Below are 13,663 nucleotides of genomic sequence, written 5' to 3'. Positions count from 1 at the left end.
AGCAACGTCCTCCACAACTAGACTGAAGAACAAAAGGACAGCAACTTGTCTGTTCCCCTTCCCCCAATTCCCCAATAAAAATCTTAAAAAAAAAAGAAAAAGGAAAAGAAATATCACTCTAGTTGCAGCAAAGGGAGAATAGACTGAAGGGGGTTGAAAATAGAAAAGAGGAGATTCATTACGTTTTTTCCTTAAGGAAGATGTGGTCTGGTAATGGTCTGAATAATGGCAGCTAATATTTTGAGCCCCATTATCTCATTTAATCTTTGCAACGCTGTAAGGTGATGGGACCCAAGGAACAGAAAAGCTAAGTAATTTGCCCAAGATCACGTTGGAAGTGGTGGCAGTAGCTAGGGAGGCGCATTTGAGAATTATTTAAGAGATGGTATGGTCATGGCTGGGTGACTAATTATTCAACTAATATTCATTATTGATTTTGGAAGGGTGGCTAAAGGAGCAGGAATTGTCAAGTATGATATGCAAGTTTCTAGCTTGGATAACTAAACAATGACTAATAGGAAATACAGGGAAGCAGGTGAGGGTGGGGGTGGGGTAGAAGAAAGTGATAAATTCAGTTTGGGGTTTGATTTTAAGGTGCCTGGGTAATTTTCAAGTGGCGATGTCTACAAGGCGGGCTAGCTTGCAGGGGCTGATTTGAAACTCAAAGTGAGAATTTGATGTCATCAGCCTCATTCTCTCCCAGAAGTAAAAACAAAACCACCTTTGGAGAAGCTGAAAATGATACAAATTTTGAACATGAAGCATTTAGGAAAACAGGTAATACAATAGAGTTAACTACTAGACAATCTTAGGTCACTATAGGGTAATTTTCTTCTATTAATTTTACTCAATTGTTTTTCACTAATGGCCTTTTATCTTGAGGTCCCCTACAGAAAAGCAGGGCTCAAGCTAGCTACTGTGCTGTGGAGCTGGGTATCTAACCAATAGGGAAGTCCTTTTCTCCCAGGGCATAGAAACTCCTTATTGAATAACACTAACTTTTGAAACACTAGGGAACCATTTAACAAATTATCATTTCAGTGCACTCAGTAGCGTCCTAATGTCCTGGAAGCAGAGCCCTAACCAACCGCTAGCCTCTCCTAGAGAACAGCTCACACAGAAGGAAATCTGCTTCATTATAATGGCAAAATATTAACATATCAAATACTTTTAAAGGGGGAGCTCCAGGTGAATTTCACCATGTGGACCGGCATTTTTCCTTTAATCCTCCTTCCCAGAAATAAACAATGCTGAACGTGTAGAATGAAGTAGTTAAAAAAAATTTTTTTTCATAAAATTTCTTTTCCAAGTCTGGACTATAGGGTTAATTCAAGTTTTTTTTTCTTCCATATTTGTATTTTTGCCCAATTGAAAGCACCTCCGCTCCCTACTTCTGCCTAGCCTGGCTCTCCACTTAAAAAAAGTTTTCATAAGAGAAAATTACTTGTAAGTAATCTGAAAATTGTGGCCACACCCTGGGAACACATAATCACTGCCTCAGGCAGACTGTGCAACTATGACATGAATAAGGAACCTTTGACTGTTTCTAAGAGGTATCTCTCTTCTGAAATCCCAAAACTGGTTCCGTAGAAATTGTTTTAGCATTTTTAATAGATACCCAAAACATATCTCCTTAAATCAACAAAGCCTCCTTTGATTTTTTCCTTTTGGATGTGGGTGTTATTTTTTTCCCTTCTCCAAAGCTAATGAGTCACTCGTACCAAATATTTCCATGTTGCTTTGCCACCGGCCTAATCTTCAAAGAAAACTGTCCAGGTTTTTGCATCCTCCCAAAATATGGCAATATCCAGAGGGCTCCCCAATGTGTGAAGACAACGTACTCTCAAATTTCCACAAGAACATCTGTACAAACGCATGAATGTAAAGACAACTGAACCCAATTTTAATGAATCTGATGAAAAACCATTTTTATGAACTGGTGCTGGATTACTAAAATAATTCTCAGTTTTTTTGATTTTTAAAAAGTATACTTTTAATTATAGAATATTGTTAGAATAATACAGATGTAGATAGACGCTAGGATAACTGTGACCAATACCATAAGGAAAACTGCTCTACATACTTACTTGTTCATTCACTCTCCACAACCATAGAAAACAGGCACAAAGTGTTCAGGGTATGTGCAGAAGCAGCCAGAATCTTGGGAGCAGAAGGCATGCAAAAAGCATTAGCAAAGAGAGTCCAATGCATAACTTCTATGCAAAGTTCAACACAGCAAATGGGCCGCAACTGGCAGAAACAGATGAGACAGGGCTGGTCTGGCCTTTGCCCTTTTCACTTCCCAGCTGGAGTGTACATATGCAGAGATGGCTGGGGTGCTCAGAAGCCAAAAGCAGCACCAGGAACAGGTTGGGGTGGGGCAGGGGAGTAGGGAAGGAAAAGGGGGTGAAATACAGTTAGGTCATGGAGATGCTGTCTTCTATGGCCACTCCAAAGCTGATGCCCGTAGTGGCTCACAGAAACAAAAGGAGAACTTTCATATTTATTAAAACCATCGGTAACATTGATACGGGAAGACATATTTGAGTTTAGTCATCAAGAACATGTAAGTCATTCAACAATTAAAATAGGAATACCCACAGCCTGCTAGATTTCGTATCAAACAAAAAACATGCTCCCTGCCCGTTTGTATTTAAATAGGAGTGGCAACAGAAAGAAAAAGCTCCTTGGTGAAGTGGTTTTTCATTTTGTGACTTTCAAGGTTCTGTCATTTGCAAGGGATGCAGTCTCACACAGCTGTGGGTCAAAACTCACTACAGTACATTGCCCAAGAGAGACCACTGGCTCCTTTTATACCAAGTCCCAAAGAGCTATGGCAAAAGTATTTTTCAAATGTTACAACACTCACAATAAAGCACAGTAGAAATAATTTGGGGCACGCTCAAAAAAAAAAAAATGTCCCTTACTTCAGTCCCATCTCCTGGGCATCAAGTCCCTCCCATCCCCAAGCCCAAATGCTTAAATAAGCACCAACATTTGGGATATTTCTTAATTCCTATTCAGGCTGAGATAAGGAGAACTGACACTACTGGGCTTACACTGGGTCAACTCTTATTTTAACCACTCATATCTGTAGGCTGAGAGGGTGAAAATACATTCCTATCTACGTTTATTAATTCCTTGTGATCAGCGCAAAGAGAAGATATTCAGTCTGAGAACAGGACAACTAGCCTATTTGTCCAGTCATTACCTCCCACAATTGACTGACACATATAAACAAGTGCTTAGTTCTGCACAAAGACAGCTCTTACAGGCGAGTGCACGCTAGGACACTAGTGTTTCAATTTTTTTTCATAAAGAATGAAAAGGACCTTCCTCTGGCCGGCCAAATGGTGCGTTGGTTAGGAGTTGGCTTGGGACGCCGGCTCTGAGCAGCAGGACCCCGGTTCGGATCCCACATGAGGGCCAGTGACGCTGCGCCCTCTACAGCTGAGATGGTGAACAACAGCTCGACCTGGAGTGGGACTGCCGTGAGTCGCCGGCGACAGCGTAGGCTGTAGTGAGGCTGGCCGGCAGCTGGCGTGACTTTCATGAACTGCCGTGAGTGGCCGTCCAATGGCCGGCAAGCAACTGCCTCACCCAGGAAGAGCGCAATGATCACCATACTAACATGGGCCAGTCAAGCGATGTCCTCCACAACTAGACTGGAGAACAAAAGGACAGCAACTTGTCTGTTTCCCTTCCCCAATTCCCCAACGCTGTTCCCCAATTTTAAAAAAAAAAAAAAAAGGACATTTCTCACACTGGAGCTATGTCTGTAGTTCTGTCACACGATCAACATCACCCAAAAACATGCTAATTCTGTGTGAATTCAGTTTCTGCTATTGGAAAAACCACAGGAATACATTTTACTGTACATACACATGCCCTTATGCAAGCTATGAGAAACAATGGGATGTGGCCCTTATCAAATCCTAGAGTTAAGCAGTACAGGGAGAATCGATCTTAAAGGGTAGAGGAGAAAGAATACAGAAATGACCCATGAAAGAACACAAAAATGACCTGTGTTCCTTGGGAAGGGACTCTGTGCTTCCTTCCCTGAAGTCATTAATTCCACTTGCTCCTTACGCTTCACCATCACTTATGGTCCTACCTTTCCTTGAAGATATTTTCCCTACAATGTTCCCTACAGTGAGTCCCCAAAGAAAATTGATAAATTCCGATTAATGACAATAACAACAGTGGGCATCACTTGCTAAAGTCACCACTACTAATGAGTCCTTGGTCCCCAAACCTGTGTTTCATTTTTTCTTTCAATCTGTATCTTCGTTTAGCTTTCAGAAAGATGCAAGCTTTAAAAAAAGTTAATTAGGAACAATGAGGAGAAAAATTATGATCATTGCCTTCATTGTGCAGGATCCAGCTCTCAGGAAGGCAGAAGGATAACAAATGCATGAACAACTCAAGGAAAAAGCCCTTTGAAGGAGAAGATCTGTGTGCCCAACTACTATGGTGAATGAGTAAGTGTGGAAATTCAGGCAAAGTCTCTGGTTGTATTTTTCCAAAGCAGTTGTGACCACCCTTTTACAGTCCAACATTTCCCCTAGTAGTTTTTTGGGCCAAGGATGGGAGAAATAACTTTTAAAGATTTACTCCATTTCCAGGCCTGAGCATTTACCAGCATTTATCCCCTAGTCTTCAGATTTCCGGTTACTTTTGGGGCTGATTTTGATGAAGTAACTCCTTAATATGGCATGAATAAAAATCACTATTTTGGGAAGGGGATAACATTCCCAAAGCTGTGGGTCAGAATTTCAAATGGCTTGTCTTCTTTGATGTTTTAAACTGTGGCCCACAGCAAGGAAATTCGGTACTGTATAAGCTCAGTCTTGAGAGAGCTCTTTGATATCAAATAAAACTGTACCTTCAAATAAACCATTTCTCAGTCATAATTACAGGACTTAGTCGGTGTGAACTCGCTTATGTTTAATAAGAGCTGAGCTCCGGCTGAAACTCTTCTCACATTCGGTACATTCATAAGGCTTCTCTCCCGTATGAACTCTTTGATGTGTGATGAGGTTGGAGCTCTGGGTGAAACCTTTTCCACACTGCACACACTCATAAGGCTTCTCTCCTGTGTGGGTTCTCTGGTGTTTAATTAGATCTGACCTTTCACCGAAACTTCGCCAACATTCATTGCACTCGTAGGGCTTCTCTCCAGTGTGAATTTTCTGGTGTGTGATGAGATGAGAGCTCCTGCTGAAGCTTTTCCCACAAGCATTACATTCATATGGCTTTTCCCCAGTGTGGGTTCTCTGGTGCTGAACCAAGTGTGAGATGCGGCTGAAATTCTCCCCACATTCATTACAGTGGTAGGGCTTTTCTCCCGTGTGGGCTCTGCGATGGCGCACAAGGTCGGAGTTTTGACTGAAATTCTTCCCACACTCATCACACTTGTAGGGCCTCTCTCCAGTGTGGACTCGATAGTGTTTGATGAGATCAGATCTCTCACTGAAGCCTCGCCCGCATTCATTACACTCGTAAGGTTTCTCGCCTGTGTGGGTCCTCTGGTGCTGAGCTAGGTGAGAACTCCGGCTGAAGCTTTTCCCACACTCCTCACACTCATAGGGTTTCTCCCCACTGTGGGTCCTTTGGTGCTGGATTAGGTGAGAAAGCCGGCAGAAACTTTTCCCACACTCATTACATTTGTGGGGTTTTTCTCCAGTGTGGATTGTCTGATGCTGGATGAGGTGAGAGCTTCTTCCAAAACTTTTCCCACACTCATTACAGTCATAGGGCCTCTCCCCCGTGTGTGTTCTTTGATGCTGAATAAGATGTGAGCTACGACTGAAGCCCTTTCCACATTCATAACACTTATAGGGTCTGTCTCCAGTGTGGGTTTTCTGATGTCGATTAAGGTCTGAGATCTGACTGAAGGCCTTCCCACAATGAGAACATATATGATATCGAATGCCTGCGTGAACTTCTTTGTGGACAAGCAGATCTGTGACTTGTTGGAGAGGATAGCTTACCCACTCTTCTGCTGTTAAATCTCCCCACTGTCTTTCAGATCTATCCCTGCTTTCAAAGGCCTCTTCACTTTCAGGATTTTCCTCAGTATTCCCAACAGGTCTTTCAGATGCAGTCCCAAATTCTACATCTTCACTAATCTCTTGCTTTGGATTCACCTCATTCTCACTTCTGATCTCAAAATCTGCAATAAAGGGTAAATAATAATAATAATAATATAATAATAGTAGTAGTAGTAGTAGTAGTAGTAGTAGTAGTAGTAGTAGTAAATGCACAAAAAATTATCTACTGTGTGCCAGGCACTGTTCTAAGTTCTTTACATGAATTACCTCAACCGGCCTGCGAGTCAAGCATTATGATGATTTCCACTTTATGAATAAGAAATCCATGACCAAGAGAAGTGACTTGCCAAAGGTGATAACAGTAGTAAATGGTGGAGCCAGGGTTCAAATTCAGATCTACCTGATAAAAGTTCATACTCTGTATCAATACAGTTAAAGGTTCTTTATGGAAAAAAAAATAAAAAAATATATATATATATATGTTTTGTGGGGTTTTTTTCCTATTCCTGGTGTTTCAAAAGAAGAAAACCAGAAACACAGACTATAAGAGACTCTAAATTAGAATCTCTAAGAGCCAAAAGCCTAGAAATTTTACGAGTGAATGCATGTGTGTATATGTGTTTGTTCTTAACTGGTCAAGCCTTTATCATTACCACTATACAATATTTACTAAGAACCTACTGGGATAGCATGAAGAAAAATAAATTTTTATTTATTTATATCAAGTCTTAGTTCACAGGACAAGTGACTGCCAAATGCTACTTGCTACTTTCCAGTGGCCTTTTTAATGAAAATAGGGGTGGGAAGGTTGGAGAAGGCAAAAAAGGTACATTGCTCAGAACATTTTTGGCACTAAGTACAGTCTTCAAATGAAAATATACAGAGGGTGCCAAAAAAATGTATATGCATTTTAAGAAAGGAATAAGCTATTAAACTGTAATACTCATTTTAAGAAAGGAATAAACTATTAAAATTGTAATAAATATATACCAATAACACTCAATAATACTCAATAACAAAAGATGAATACACGTCACATTCGACTTCTGCAATTACAAGAGGTGCTCAAAATGGTTACCATCAGCGTCTAGACACTTCTGATTATGGCAAACTACTGCTTGAGCAACGTTGACCAAAGTGTCTACTTGTATACGTTTTTTTGGCGCCCTGTATATACAACCACTGTGTACAAGAAACTTTCTACCAGACACTGCGTTTTACAAGTTGTTTCTTAGTACAGTCTTCAGAAAGAGGTTACTAGGTATGCTGGGAGAAAAGGATCCATAGATAAATTAGTTTGGTAAATCATGCATATAACATCATCTTAGAAAATCATAACGCCTGATAACATGTTAAAGGTTCTAAAGAGTCTTGAGATACAGAATACTTGTAAGCGTTATTTAGTACACTCCCAAACTTATTTTGGCAAGTAACTTTTTTCCTTTTTTGGTGCTTCCATGCTTCCATCTTTCTAACAAGTGCTCCTTGGATTGAACCATAGACATATAAATTCACATTTCTTTAAGATTCTCATTTCTTATTTTTGTTGGATTGAGTGGAATATTTGGGTTACAGACTGCAATATAGCTGGATAGATAACCGCACTTCTAGTTGCTTTTCTAAAGGAAGGATCCAAGCAGTTTGGGACATCAGAGAGAGCTGAAGTTAAAAAGAAAACCTCTCATAGTTACCTTTTGTTCTGAAAACAGCTATAGGAATACAGATTTCAAAAAAAGGATTAGTCTTAATGAGTGACAGATAACCTAGTGAACCATACATGGTTGCTAACTTTTGTCAAGCCTAAACAGGGACAGAGTGAGTCCAAAGACTGTTCAGCTAAAGAATATACTGTTTATTTTAGTTACACTCAGACCTAAGAGAAAAAACAGGTTTGCAGACCATCAAAAAAATTAGCTTCCCTCACTAGTAGAATTTGTAATCTGATTTAGTTCAGGGTTCTCCTGGAACAATATTTGACACACTTGAAATCTATGATCAACCTGAAACATCTCTAGAAAAGTACCTATTCCAGATAAAGGACCTGAGGCAAAGCTAGGGATCTGAAGCCAAAACAAACACAGAAAGGTAGGTGGCTCCTGTCTTCCCCATGAACCTGGGTCAGAACCCCTCATCTTCTAGTAAAAGCACCATTTATGGGGGCATTTATATCCTGGCAAGCACCATTATGTCAGACCTGTTTGGTCAGTGATCTGTACAAACAGGCTGGAGAATGGCAAATGACTCAGGGCACCAGAAATCTGAATGCTTCTAAAATGTGCAGAAACATTCTTTCTTTTTAGACAATATTGCCTTGATGTTCCCACATTCAAAGACATGTCTGAGGACTCAACTCAAGCCAACATCCAATTAAGTGCTTTAAAAATCAAACAACTGGGTTGTGTTGAAAGAGCTAAGCCATTGCTGACACAGTCTCAAAAACACGGGATGAAGAAAAGTAGAGAATCCTTACTTACCTAAGGAGACAACATTTCCATAATTCTCCTGCATAACATCCCGGTAAAGGTCCCTTTGTGTAGGGTCCAAAGGTCTCCATTCCTCCCGCGTGAGATACATGGCCATATCTTCAAATGTCACAGGTGCCTGAAACCACACAATGTTTCCTCATTACTTGGTATCTGAGATTAATACCAGTTTTTCTTCTTGAAATTAGACATGGCTAGAATCGTTGAGGAGACAAAAGGTATTAAATCTGATCTGTAGAGTCCAAAGAAGAAAGAAACTAAAAAGAGATGTCGTAAAGAAGGGAGCAATTTATGAGCTGATCTGGTCCTATGGCCAGATATCCCTATCCGACTCCGGAGCCTTATCCTCTAGCTGTACTGTTCTCAAAACACATCTAGCACCTACATCTTTCTATACCTTACTCACAATGTTCCTCTTTTCCTGACTATCTTTCTCAGACTAGAAAAATCCTACTATTCTTTAAAGCCCAGTTCCAGTACCAACTATTCTTCAGTGCCCCCATCCCTCTGCTCTGCTCCACTCTTGCTTTGGATCCCTTAGACAGAATTAATCACTCCCACTTCTTGGTTCCCACACCACAGCACTTCGTTCCTAAGGCAAATACAGCTCTTATCACATTGTATCACGGTTAACCGGACGCGTCTGTCTCCCTACAGATTGTGAGCAGGCGGGGAGGCCCCGTTTCATCCATCTTTTGTCTCCCCGGTATTTAAAGGCATACAGCAGGTGTTCAATAAATGCTTGTAGGTGGCGAAACTGGCCTGATACTAGGTCCCTGGAGGCAGAATACCGAACCGAGCTAATTACTAATCCCAGGGAATTTCCCACAGGGATTTGCAGAGCAAAGAAACGCCGCGACGAGATGGTTAAGCACAGGCAGGGTCCGCGAAGCCACCCCCAGCTTACCTGGGACCCAGCCATGAGCAGGGTGGCTGCCATCTCTGGCTCAAGGATTCGCCTCCCAGGAGAGAGAGAGCAGGAAAAGCAGCTAGCACACAGCGCTAAAGGAGGCGAAAAGCAGGGCGTGAGGCACAGAAAACAGGCCCTGCCCACTCCCCAGGGCTGGAGTTCTGGCCGCCAGGCTGGTGGGAAGGGCCCTGGACCTGGGCAGGGTCACTCTCCTCCCTGACCCTTGAGCGCGACCTGACTTCTGTTTCTCCGCCACCATGGGGTAAAGGCAATGCCAGAATTTATAAAGACAGCTCCATGGCTCGGGTCTTCCAGGGCTGGGGGGAGGGTCAAGCCTCTGCGGTCTCAGGGAGCCGACTCTCAGCCCAGCCCACAGAACGCCTCTGCTCTTCTATCTCGAGGCTGGGCCCTTTCCGGCAGCTGCCTCAGCCAATCAACGAACGAAGCTCGCAAAACGCTCTGCCAATTAGAAGCCAAACACTAGGCCCACCTCCTGTAGCATGGCTGGGCATCTCTATCACGCCTGCGCCTGCCCCCTGTGGCCTGCCGGGAGTTGGAGTTCCATTCCGGCGTACAAAGGCCAGTCAGGGGCCAAAAGCCAAGGAGGGAAAAGAACAAAAGGGTGAAGAAAGAAGCGCGTCCTCCTAGCTAGGGTGGAGTATCTTCCGCTTTCTTCTACTGGCGACCACAGCTCGATTAAGCCAGGAAGGAAGCCCTGCTTCTCCTCACGTCCCTAGAAGCTTGAGTCGGACCTTAATTGCGACGTTGGCCCTAATTTAGGCGCTGGCCTGTCTTGGGTTCCGCTGGGATTATACCTCTTTTGACAGCCCTGGCCTGAGAGAAAAGCGGCAGCCGCCCAATCCCCAGGGTAGACTCCGCGGCCGCGCTGGAACTTTGAGCTCCGCCCTCGCACTACATCTCCCAGCAGCTCCTGCGGCATTCGCACCCTACTACACAGACTACAACTCCCAAGAGGCCCCGCGCCGCCCGGAGGGCTAGCGAGTGCGTTCAGCGGCTGGGCCCCGCGGCGTGCTTGCTATTAACCCTATAGGGACGTCGGACCCCGTTCTTCCAAAGAAGGCGCCCCCTGAGGGGCGGACTGAGTTGCACCTAGCGGACAGAAAGCGAAAACCCTGAGAGAGGGTGGGGGGACAGGGCGCGTAAGGAAGAGAGAGACAGGCCCCAGCGCTGGAAAGGGCCATCCTTGTCATGCCCAGGGCTTATCTGCTAAATGGGTTCCCGACGGCCTCCGGCTCCAATGGAATCATAAGCCTCTGAGGGCCTCAGTCGGATGGCACCTCAGGATGTTAACAACCCCTGACCGGCTGAAGATAGGAAGCCGAAAACTCGAGCTGAGAACGAACAGACTTACCTCCTGGCCCGCAAAAGATCCACTAGATCGTCGGCTCCAAGATCGCCAGATTTCAAATCCGCAGGCAGAGTTCTCTGAGTTTTAAGCGTTCGGAAAGATTCTAGAGATCGCTGGCAGTTTCCAGATATCTCAGACCCGCAGGTAGATCTCGAATCCTTGCAGGCAAAGCACAGAGCTCGTAGGCGGATCCCAAAGACTCAGATTCTCGAGACCTCGAACTCTCAGGCAGCTCAGAAACCACAGGCTCGTAGGCAGATCCCTCTGAGACCACAACAGCTAGCCAAGAATCACCACTAGCAGCTAAGCTGCATTCGACTGGAATTCTCCCGAACGGAAGGACTTGCAGCCTTCCCTTTCCCCAGCCAGGATGAGAAAATTAGACAATGGAAGCCGAGCACTAGGGAAAGCAGGCATTCTGCATGGAGAAGAGCTCTGAGCTCGCTGTAGCCTTGGAGAGGGAAGTGATGGAAAAAGAATATAGCAGCTTATTAGGGACTCCCACCCTCTTCAAGTTATAAATATCCCCAGAACCTTGGCTACGTGCCCAGAAGCCTGTTGTCTCTAACTGTACAGGAGACTTCTCTGCCTGGGCTGGGAAAGGGGCTTTTCTTTTGTTTTACAGATATATCCACCCACTGAGTGACTTCAGTTATTTTTTTTTCTGAACATGACTCCAGGCAATGCTTTTATTAGTGAGTGTCCTGTTCCCAGTGTCCAGTTATTTATGGTTAAATTACTCAAGTATCTAAAAAGGACTAGGACCCTACCCAGCCATGAGGCTGACTCTCCCACTCGCATTCCTCTTCTCACTCCAAACTGTGAGGCCAGGAATTCTTTAGGTTCCACAGAATTGTACCATCTTACCCCATCTAAAATTGATATGGTACCAAAACAAACAAACAAAATGGAATCACAGAGGGTCCCCAAGTGGCAGTGTCCCTAGTAGGAAGTGTGAGGGTCAGACAGACCTGGGTTGGAATCTACAGCTGTGTATCCTTTGGAAAGTCATTTAATCTCTGCAGGCCCATTTCCCTTTTTGTAAAATGGGGTAATCACACCTAAGGCAGCGGTGAGCACTAAGCGAGATGACTTAAAGCACTCCACACAGAGTGAGCACTCATGATATCTGTTATTTATCCTGCCTTGGGGAGGAGGGGAGACTTTCAGAAAGGTCTGTGGATATTTTCACTGGCTCAGAAAATCTGGAAAGTCAGAGGATCTGCTGGTGACCTTATCCTCACATAATATTTCTGCTGGAAATCCCGAGGGGACTGAAGTATGACCAGTTGCATGGGTTCAAGCGAACTGGTGCATTGATCCCAGTAGAACAGAGGTATTGGGAGCTGCCAGGAACCCAGCAAGATAAGGCCTCACCCTCAGGGAAACCTCTGGGACAGGAGGTAGGGGATCAGTTCAGACTTTGGCTGAGTAATTGCAGGTTTCTAATTGGGCCTAAGGTGAGGTGAACTGAGTGCCTAAAGCCGCTCAGCCCAGCAGGGCTCCCTTTTCATGCCTCCTCTGACAGATTGCTTTGTAAACTTTCTTAGGCCTTTTCTCCCCATTGCTCCAGTGCTTTAAGTCCTTCTTTGTCCTCTGCTGTTTCTTTTATTCCTCAGGCCTGCCTGGGGGCAGGGCGACTCTAAGCCCAGCTTGGCTGCTTGCCTCCTTCTGTGAGTAAGTGCTTTTCTCTTTCTTCACCTGGGACCCTCCAGAGGGTGGAGAAGAGAGTCTGAGAGCGAAGGAAGCCTGACTGCATTTGGTGCCCCTGGGGGGATAGGGGTAGGGAGTGGAAGAGGGGGAGGAAAGAAAGTGGGTGAGGGGCTTCCGATGCAGCCTCCAGCTGGACTGAGGATTGGGGTCACTGGAGGAGGAGGTAGCTTCCTGCCCCATTGTTCAGGACTTCATTGTTTCTCAGGAATACTTATTGTATGTGGGTTTTCAATAACCAACTCAGAAAGCTGTTTTTGTCCCATATTCAGCAAATAGTGAGCACCTGCTGTGTGCAGAGGCAGCAACACAGCCAATCACTAGGAAAAGAGGCCAGGAGAACCATTTGACCAGGGTCTCCAATTTAGATTTTTGACATTATCTCTAAATAGGGTTATACGATATGTCAGATCCACTGACCAATTTGATCAAAGACCCTCCTTGTATATCCTTAAGCTTGTTTCTTACCAACAGATCACTGTGCCTATGGAGCACTATAAGTTTTTAAATAAATGCTATAATTATCTTATGAGCCGCACAATTATGTTGTAATTTTTTGTATTAGAAGCATTAATTTGTTAACCACTGAAAAATATGCCTCAATATTTGTGATCTTATTTAGTCATCTCTTCATTTTCAAATATACCACTAATATCAAAAAAATCAAAGTGACCCGGGCTTCTCCTGACCCTTGCTGGGAGCAGAGATGAAGCCTCAGCCTGGCACAAGGAGCTGGGGACATGGGGGACTCGCTGATTTGCAAACAGTCACTGCAGTTCAACTACTACAGTGTATGGATGAGCTAGCTCGTCTGCACCAAGGAGGGGGGCGGACTAGTAGCTGGAGGGTAAGAGAGGAAGTGTCACAGAGGAGGTGACAGCTGAGCTGGCTAGCAAAGGCGTAGGAGTCTTGGAGGTGGAGGACGAGAGGAGGGACAACATTCCAGTCTCTGAGAACAGCATGTGCGAAGTCATAGAGGCATGAGAGGACAGAGCGTGTTGCAGAAGGGTTAGGATTGGGTATGGCTAGAGGGAAGAGTGTGGGAGTGGAGCCCAGGGGAGGAAGCCGACAGGGACAGTCTCTTCTGTCCCCTTGCTTGCCTGCCTGTTTTGCCTGCCTTTGACTGTGGATCAGCAAA

At 44.3% G+C, this 13,663-nt stretch overlaps 1 protein-coding gene across 5 annotated transcripts; it reads right to left on the bottom strand.

Annotated features, from left to right (window-relative positions):
- Nucleotides 1–3,685: 3,685 nt before the first annotated feature.
- On the bottom strand, nt 3,686–12,578 carry ZNF436 (zinc finger protein 436). 5 transcript variants are annotated; one of them, XM_019631436.1, is made up of 4 exons: nt 10,819–12,578; nt 9,444–9,538; nt 8,528–8,654; nt 3,686–6,175 (listed from the first exon to the last, which is right to left on the bottom strand). In XM_019631436.1, exons 2-4 carry the CDS (start codon nt 9,474–9,476, stop codon nt 4,923–4,925), a joined length of 1,413 nt encoding a protein of 470 aa, XP_019486981.1. In that variant the 5' UTR covers nt 9,477–9,538; nt 10,819–12,578; the 3' UTR covers nt 3,686–4,922. The 5 variants fall into 5 exon arrangements, with proteins under 5 accessions (XP_019486981.1, XP_019486982.1, XP_019486980.1 ...); XM_019631437.1 differs by lacking the exon at nt 10,819–12,578 and adding an exon at nt 10,262–10,365; XM_019631435.1 differs by lacking the exon at nt 10,819–12,578 and adding an exon at nt 9,681–9,841.
- Nucleotides 12,579–13,663: the final 1,085 nt, after the last annotated feature.

The sequence above is a fragment of the Hipposideros armiger genome, unplaced genomic scaffold, assembly GCF_001890085.2.
Source record: "Hipposideros armiger isolate ML-2016 unplaced genomic scaffold, ASM189008v1 scaffold_999, whole genome shotgun sequence".
NCBI lineage: Eukaryota > Metazoa > Chordata > Mammalia > Chiroptera > Hipposideridae > Hipposideros > Hipposideros armiger.
Note: the sequence above shows the minus strand (reverse complement) of the source record. Positions and strands in the feature narration are given on the sequence as shown.